Here is a 9478-nt window from a genome sequence, read left to right as displayed (position 1 = left end):
TTATGTTCTAATTCCCATATCAAGTAGGTCCAACCTTGCATTGATGTCATCCTTAGACTTTCCAGGAACATTCAACAATGTACCTATCACACTATCAAATACATTTTTCTCAATATGCATAACATCAAGGAAATGTCTAACATACAAGGATTTCCAATATGGCAACTCAAAAAAGATTGACTTTTTCTTCCAGCCAGATGTGACTAGATCTGCTGCAAAAGTTTTACCAAATTTGTTGTTTATATTCTTTACTTTATGAAAAACTTTATCACCAAACAACAATTCTGGAGGTCTACGTTCTTCTATTCTTCCATTAAACGCTTTTCTCCACCCTCGGTAACGATGTTTTGAAGGTAAGAATCTGTGATGACCAAGAAAAACATTTTTCTTACCATGTTCCAATCGCACCCAATCTGTATTATCTTCACATATAGGGCATGCACACTTCCCTTTGATATTATATCCAAATAGATTACCATATGCTGGAAAATCATTAATTGTGCCAAACAACATTGCTCTTAGCTGGAAACTTTCTTCCATATAGCCATCATACACCACTACACCTTCGTTCCACATATCCTTCAAGTCTTCAATCAAAGGTGCCAAGTATATGTCTATGTCATTCCCTGATTGTTTTGGACCTGGAATTAACATGGACAACATCATGAACTTCCTTTTCATGCATAGCCATGGAGGTAGGTTATATATAATCATAACCACAGGCCACGTGCTATGCGAATTGCTTTGCATACCATGCGGATTTATTCCATCAATAGACAAAGCAAGACGTAGGTTTCTTGGTTCTTGTCCAAAATTAGGGTAATCATGGTCAACTTTTGCCCATTGAGGAGAATCTGTAGGGTGTCGAAGCTTTCCATCACATATCCTTTCATCTGCATGCCATCTTAAGTTCTTTGCATCTTCTGCATTATGATACATGCGCCTAAATCTTGGTATTATAGGAAAATACCACACCACTTTCATCGGTGCTGAATTTTTCTTGTAACGTAATGCTCTACATTTAGGACATTTATCCAATGGTGCATATTCATTTTGAAAAAGAATGCAATCATTTGGACAAGCATGAATCTTCTCGTAGCTCATACCAATAGAGCTTAACATTTTTTTAGCCTCATGCATTCGACAAGGAAGTACATTATCTTGTGGTAGCATATCTTTCAAAAGTGATAGTAATTCAGTAAAGCTCTTATCAGACCATCCATTTCCTGCTTTCAAATTGAATAATTTTAACACCGTTGATAGTCTTGTGAAACTAGTACAACCATTATACAATGGTGTCTTTGCATCCATTGTCAACCTGTCAAACATTTGAGGACAATCTCGCATATCCTCTTCAATAATGTTTGCAATCTCCTCAACTTGGTCTAAGTCATATGTTGTGTCAGTCTCTTGTGGTGCATAACTTGTGCTATCATGCCCATTATGTGCTATATCATTTTTTTGATTTTCACCATGTTTGGTCCAACATGAATAACTTTTATCAATTTCGTTGCATACTAAATGTGCTTCTAACTCATCTGCGTTCACTACCCTTGAATGATAACACTTCAAGCAAGGACAAATAATTCTACTAGGGTTTTTTGCATCTCAACTGCAAATCTACGAAACTCTTTCACCCTATTTTCATATTCTTTTGATAATCGACTAGCAAACATCCATATCCAATCCATATTTTCTTGAGCTATCATGTTAGTTACTATAATATTAGCTATATAGAAGTCAAGATACAATATAATAATAATAAGACTCTTATTCCTAATTTAATAATTTTAATTTCTAAAACATAAAGCTAAGGAAAATTCACATGCATACATATATTCTTCAAACTAACACCATTTCCAATAAGAAACTATAAAATAATATTCATGTTACCTCAACTTTGAAGACACTGTGATTTGTGTGTAATAAAAGTCAACAACTGCAAAATTTAAAGAAGAATAAAAATACAATTAGTAAAAATGAAAGGATTAGTTAAACAATAGTATATAATGTTTCATCCACCAATATAAAATTTGTTTAAAAAATACCAATAAATAACTAGTATACATCATATATATATATATATATATATATATATATATAACACTTAGATTTCACACAAACTCACAATTAGAATCATCACAAACGATTATAGTTTTATGAAAACATTTTTCAATTTATTGAAGGTAATTTAACTTTAGATTATTATCTGCACTAATGAATATGATACTCGATCAAATACTTTTGCTTCCAACATTAACACCAATCATTAAATTTTTGCAAAATCTTAATATTTTAGTTGAAAATAACCTAAATTCCTTTTATAAGTCTCAATTTCTTCTGTAACTTAAAACAATTTGCTGTAAATGATTAAAATAAAAGATAACCAATAAAACCATGACTCATTCCAACACACATGATTCAATAAAAGCTTAAAATAAATAATGCAACTGTTATACAATGTCCTACTTTGATATATTTTTAAATTATAACATAATGCATTCATCTCAAAATTTTAAATAAGTTGTGAGACTTTTTTTTAAATATATTATTCAATGTGGACTAAAAAGATTAATACTAATAAATCATGAATAAATCATATAGGAGAACAAACATTGTATCCAATTTAAAGCTTTAAGACAATACATTTGAGCTTTTATATATATATGATGCGCACAAGATCTCTGAATTCAAAACTCTCGCAAATGAACCAAGTAACCCCTCACCCGTTTTGAAACCTATATTTATAGTCCAGGATCCCAAACGACGAAAACCCCTTCCCGCCAAAATAATACCCCAGACCAATCGACACCATCATTGCGAAAGATATAACTTTTAAAAACGACGGCGCCAAAACTTCTTGATTTGACCCTTGACATCCCTTCACCTACCTTTAGACGGTTACCACTTTTTAGCCTTAACATTGTTCATCACACTTAAAGGCTGGGGGACTGGTGTATCACACCTAGCCGGTTCCGCTAGCATACCAACACATATCACCCTTGACCGACAACTCATATCGGACAAGGCTGGGGGACTGGTGTACCACACCTAGCCAAACTCCACCAAATAAGTAAACAATGCATATATCAAGGCAGCCAAGTATTTAGCCTAACTTGTACCGGTTTTAACCTATACATCTAGAAGAATAACCTACACCTCATGTAACCAATATAAGCCATCGAGGTAAGTAGCCGGTCCAGGCCGGCTACTCCAGCAAACCCGATAAGATTGAAGTCTAGGCCGACAACTCCAATAAACTTAGTGAAAATAGAAGCCCTCACGGTCAATAGGTCTTAAGGGCCTGGGTTAGGGCCCAGGCCCACTCATGGCCTAAGCTAGAGCCCAAGTCAAGGCCTGACCCATGAGGTAATCAAACATCATTAATGCTCTATAAATACGTGTGGACCCCAGTAATTAAAGGTATGCATTCATTAATCACTGATTTGACCTTCTGAGAGCTTTGACTTACTTGAGCGTCGGAGACTCTTCTGCAGGTAACCCCTCTTGGGTTCAAGCTGACATGTATCCACCGGGAAGAGGCCAACTGAGGAGATAGCGGACTACATGGTAAGGTGACGCTTGTGCCTAACTCATCTTATTTGTTCTCTATAGGAAATTGGCGCCCACCGTGGGGCATGAGACGAACACCTTTAGTACCCATTTTTCTCTGAAGATGGTTTTCACCCGCAGCAAAGCTGGAGTGAACAAGCAGGCAGATGCTGGTCCTTCTGGACCTCCTGGCAGCACCCCTGACCTAGCCGCCATCCTAGACGGCCAAGCAAAGATGCAACAAGAACTCGCAGACTTGAAGAAACGCAACGCTTACGAGATGGAGGCGCTACGACAAGAGAACTTTTGCCTGAGGCGAAAGATCGAAGTTGATCCCAATCTGAAGGGAAAAGCCAAGGAAACCTCTGAAGTTGTGAGGTCTCTGGCCTTCCAGCCCACAGAGGAAGAAAGTGAGTACAACCCCACTCCTCACACCTTCACCACCACTCAACAAACACCCACCCCCTCTACCCATCCTCCTCACTTCCCATCTACTCAACCGGGGCTCACCGCACCCCCAACCCCTGCCGCTACCCTCCCTACCACTCAGATCCCCTACAACATGCCCACCACCCTACACACCACACATGTTCCACCATACAACCCACAATACCTTCCGACAACCCACATCCCCCTCACAACCTCACCTCCACCTTCCCCGCTATGATCAACCATCCCATCCCACCTCACCTGCTCCCTCCCCACCAGCCAAGACGTCGTCACCCATTCACTGACTTTATCGCCAACACCCCTCTTCCGGCCCAGTGGGAACCTTTCACCCTAGATCGCTATACTGGCGAAACCGACCCTGACGAGCACCTTAAAGTCTACATCACCCATGTCGCCCTGTACACGTCCCAATACGCAGTCTTTTGCAAAGCCTTCCCCACCACCCTCAAGGGCCCTGCCCTAGAATGGTTCACAACCCTTCCGCCTTACTCCATCGACAGTTTCGACGTCCTCTCCCACATGTTCTCCACCCATTTCGCTGGCAACCGCCCACACCAAACTACCACCATCTCCTTCCTGGGCATCAGACAAGAACAAAGCGAACCACTCAGAGCGTTCATAGATCGCTTCAGTAAGGCAGCTCTTCGTACACCACACCTCAATCAGGAGATGATCCTCCAGTCCATGGCCCTTACCTTACAACCCGGCCCCTTTGCCAACAACGTTTATCTCCACCCACCTGCCTCTATGCACGAGCTCAAGTTACGTGCAGCTGACTATGTCCGCATGGAGGAAATGCAAACCCTCCACACCAAATTCTGCAACGACTATGCAGCCACCACTGCCAACCCCACCCCACAACCTAACCCACATCCCGATACTCGCCCACGCGAGCCCCGCCAACCTTGCTTCACCAGATACGCCCCTCTTACCGTAGCCCGCTCCCGCATCCTCGACGAGGCCCTACAAGCTGATCTAATCCCTCCACCACGCAAGACAACCACACCTCCCAACGCCGATATGACCAAATATTGTCACTACCACCGCAACCATGGTCACATTACAGAAGAATGCAAAGCACTCCAAGATAAAATAGAAGAATTGGTCCGTGCTGGCCACTTTCGCTGCTTCATCCGTAGAGACGACCATTCCTTCTCCTCTCGATCCCGCCACCCCCCTCGATCCGATCACAGACATCCTCCACATGACTTCAGTCACGACAGACGCCCCGTCCAACCCACCAGTCAAGAACCGGAGCCGGCCCACACCGACATCACCCCTACCGACCCTCCCCTATGTGGCACCATTAACACCATCTCTGGTGGCTTTGCTAGCAAAGGATCCACTTCTTCTGTCAGAAAAAGACACCTCCGCCATATCCAATCCATCAACCACATCACCCATTCCCACCACAGACGTCGTATGCCTCCTATCATCTTCACAGATGATGACTTTCATGTCCTCGACCATCAACAAGATGACCCCATGGTCATCACTGTTGAAATCGAAAATTACACTGTTAAGAAAGTCCTCGTTGATCAAGGCAGCTCCGTTGATATCCTCTATTGGGCCACCTACCAAAAACTTCAACTTCCTGACACCGCCATGGTCCCATATGACGAGCCAATATATGGCTTTTCTGGTGAACAGGTATCCATCCGGGGCTACATTGACCTCCACACCGTCTTTCGGGAGGGGACCCAAACTAAAACCATCCCAATTCGCTTCCTTATCGTCGACGCGCCAACATCCTACAACATCCTCCTGGGCCGTCCTTCCCTCAATACTCTTGGCGCCGTCGTTTCCACCCCTCACTTGGCCATGAAGTTCCATGCCCCGTCCGACGACATCCTTACCATCCACTGCGACCACCGCTTGGTACGCGAATGCTACATGAGCAGCTTGCGACCACAACTCCCAATCCAACAAACCAACCATATCGAACGACCCCTTGGCTCCAGCATAGCCCTATCCGGCGAAGATCTTGACCCCAGAATAGGCCGGGATGTTCGCCTTGAACCAGTTGAGGACACCTCCCCTCTAGAGCTTCCCAATGGTCACTCTATTAACCTAGGCACCGGTTTAAACTCTGACGAGCGTGCCACTATCACACCCATCCTCATCAACAACACCGATCTTTTCGCCTGGTCAACTGCCGACCTCCCTGGAGTGGACCCCCAAGTGGCATCTCACAAACTATCCATATATAAAGAAGCCCGCTATGTATCCCAGAAAAAACGCAAGCTTGGCGAAGAATGTCGGCAAGCAGCCAAGGATGAAGCTGACAAGTTACTAAGCGCAGGATTTATAGAAGAAGCTCAGTACACCACTTTGCTTTCTAACGTTGTCTTGGTGAAGAAAGCCAATGGCAAATGGCGGATGTGTGTAGATTACACGGACCTCAACAAGGCTTGCCCTTGTTATGCTTACCCCTTACCCAACATCGATCGACTCGTGGACGGCGCGGCAGGAAACAAGGTGCTTAGTTTTTTGGATGCATATTCTGGATATAACCAAATTCCCATGGCCTCATCAGACATGCACAAAATCGCCTTCATCACGGACGATGCCAATTACTTCTATAGGGTCATGCCCTTTGGCCTCAAAAACACTGGAGCAACTTACCAACGGCTGATGGACAAGGTTTTTAGCCACCTAATAGGGCACTGTGTCGAAGTATGCGTCGAAGATATGGTTGTCAAGTCTCCGAGGACCTGTCAGCAGTCTTCTCTGCACTACGCCAATACAACCTTCGCCTTAACCCTGAGAAGTGTGTATTCGGCGTTGACCGGGGTAAATTCCTTGGTTTTATGTTAACCCAGCATGGCATAGAGGCCAACCCTGAAAAATGCAAGGCCATCATTGAAATGCGCAGCCCCACTACTATTAAGGAGGTCCAACGTCTCATTGGCCGTCTCACAGCCATCTCCCGCTTCCTACCCAAACTAGCTGAACAAACCCAACCCATAATCCAACTCCTAAAGAAATCCACACGGTTCACGTGGACTGATGATTGTGAACAAATTTTCCAAAAACTGAAAACAACCCTAACCTCCCCACCTATCCTCCACAAGCCAGACATCCATCAACCCCTACTTGTATACATAACAGCCACCGACTATACCGTCAGCACCGCACTTGTCCAAGAAATAGAAGGCACGCAGCATCCTGAAACCAGATATCAGATGGTAGAAATGCTGGCCCTATCTTTGGTCCACGCGGCACACCGCCTACGCCCATATTTCCAAAACCACACCATAACCGTTAAAACCGACTACCCAATCTAAAAAATATTACAAAATCCAGATCTAGCCGGACGCATGTCATCACGGGCCATCGAACTGTCAGAATTCAACATCCGTTATGAACCCCATGGCCCCACCAAAGCCCAGTGTCTCTTAGATTTCGTCAACGACCTACAACAAACACCCACAGAGGATCAGTGGACGCTTCATGTAGATGGTTCCTCAAACCCAAGAGGTGTCGGCGCTGGCATCGTCTTAGAAGGCCCCAATGACATCCTTATTGAAAAATCCCTTCACTTTGCCTTCAAAACGTCAAATAACCAAGCCGAATATGAAGCCATCCTCGCCGGTCTTTCCCTAGCCCGTGAGGTAGGCGTCAAGAGATTAACGTGCAAAACCGACTCCAAGCTGACTGTAGGCCATCTAAATGACGAGTTCCAGATCAAAGACTCCATCCTTCTACAGTACTACCATCTGGTCCGCGCAGTCATTCAATCCACCTTTGAACAAGTCCGCATCGAACACATCCCAAGGACCGACAACATTAGGACCGATATCCTCTCCAAATTAGCCAGCACCAAGTTAAAAAACTGTTACCGATCCTTGCTACAGCAAACACTATCCATGCCTTCCATCACACACACTTGTCAAAATTTAACCCACGCCCCAGTCGACAACGTCACCCCCTCCCAAAACCAAAACTGGACCATCCCCTACATCCAGTACCTCAAAACCGACAACCTCCCTAGATGAGGACAAAACTTAGCTGGCTAAGGCCGCCAGGTACACCATGATAGGCGATGACCTCTACAAACGCGGATATGGTCAACCCCTCCTTAAGTGTGTCACGGCAGAATAAGCGCAATATATTATCAAAGAGCTACACGAAGGTATTTGTGGTTATCATTCCGACGCATGCACCATGGCTACTAGAGTTCTTAGAGCCAGATATTTCTAGCCGACCATAGAAGCAGATTGGCAGGATTATGTCAGAAAGTGCAAACCATGCCACAAACATGGCAACCTTATTCATTAGAAACAAGAACAGCTACACCACATACTATCCCCATGGCCATTCGCTAAGTGGGGAATGGACATTCTCGGCCTCTTTTCACCCGGCAAGGGGCAGGTAAAATTCCTAATTGTAGTTGTCGATTACTTCACTAAATGGATAGAAGCCAAGCCGCTAACTACAATCACGATCCACCAAGTTCAACAATTTGTGTGGAAGGACATTATATGCAGATACGGTGTGCCATATACCATCATCATAGACAATGGCCGACAATTTATTGATAAAGAGTTAGTCAAGTTATACACTGGACTAGGCATCAAGCACATCACAAGTTCTGTAGAACATCCACAAACCAATGGACAAGCAGAGGCGGCAAATAAAGTTATCCTCGTGGAGCTGCGCAAGAGATTGGATACCGCCAAAGGCCGATGGCTCGAAGAATTAGTAGAAGTACTATGGGCTTACATATGCACCCCTCAATCATCAACAAACGAATCCCCATTCAGCCTAGTCTACGGTGCAGACGCCATGATACCAGTAGAAATTGGCAAACCATCCCTATGCCGAGAACTATACGACCCAACCCACAACCACCAAAACATGGCCACCCATCTCGACCTCTTACCCGAACTCAGAGAAAAGGCCCAAATTCTCCGCCAACTGGGACGGCCCATACCGCATACGTGAAGATGCGGGAGGAGGAGCTTATCGCCTTGAACACCTATCTAGGGAAGAAATACCCAACACCTGGAATGTGTCCCACCTCAAATTCTATTTCAGTTAAATGTATATTGTACTTAGCCGAATACTTGTAACCCTAGGTGTACTCTTTTTCCTCACCTGGTCTTTTTTCCCTAAGGAGGGTTTTGGCGAGGGAGGTTTTAACGAGGCATCCATATTCAATAAATAAAAAGAAGGGTTCTCAACTATACGACTTTTCCACGTGTTTTCTCTCACATTCGTTTAAGTTCCCCACCATTACCCCAAGTAAGCGGCCTGGGTCGAACACCCTTATCTTGTGCTTAATTCGTTTAAGTTCTCCACTCTTACCCCAAGTAAGTAGCCTGGGTCGAACACCCTTATCTTATGCTTAATTCGTTTAAGTTCCCCACCTTTACCCCAAGTAAGCGGCCTGGGTCAAACACCCTTATCTTGTGCTTAATTCGTTTAAGTTCTCCACTCTTACCCCAAGTAAGTGGCCTGGGTCGAACACCCT

At 44.2% G+C, this 9478-nt stretch overlaps 1 protein-coding gene across 1 annotated transcript; it reads right to left on the bottom strand.

The window, feature by feature from the left end:
• On the bottom strand, nt 1-1347 carry LOC114191214. Its single transcript, XM_028080391.1, has one exon. It carries the CDS (start codon nt 1345-1347, stop codon nt 1-3), a length of 1347 nt encoding a protein of 448 aa, XP_027936192.1.
• Between the last annotated feature and the right edge of the window lie 8131 nt (nt 1348-9478).

The sequence above is a fragment of the Vigna unguiculata genome, chromosome 7 (genome assembly GCF_004118075.2).
Source record: "Vigna unguiculata cultivar IT97K-499-35 chromosome 7, ASM411807v1, whole genome shotgun sequence".
In the NCBI taxonomy this organism is placed as follows: domain Eukaryota; kingdom Viridiplantae; phylum Streptophyta; class Magnoliopsida; order Fabales; family Fabaceae; genus Vigna; species Vigna unguiculata.
This window is presented reverse-complemented; position numbering and strand designations above follow the sequence as displayed.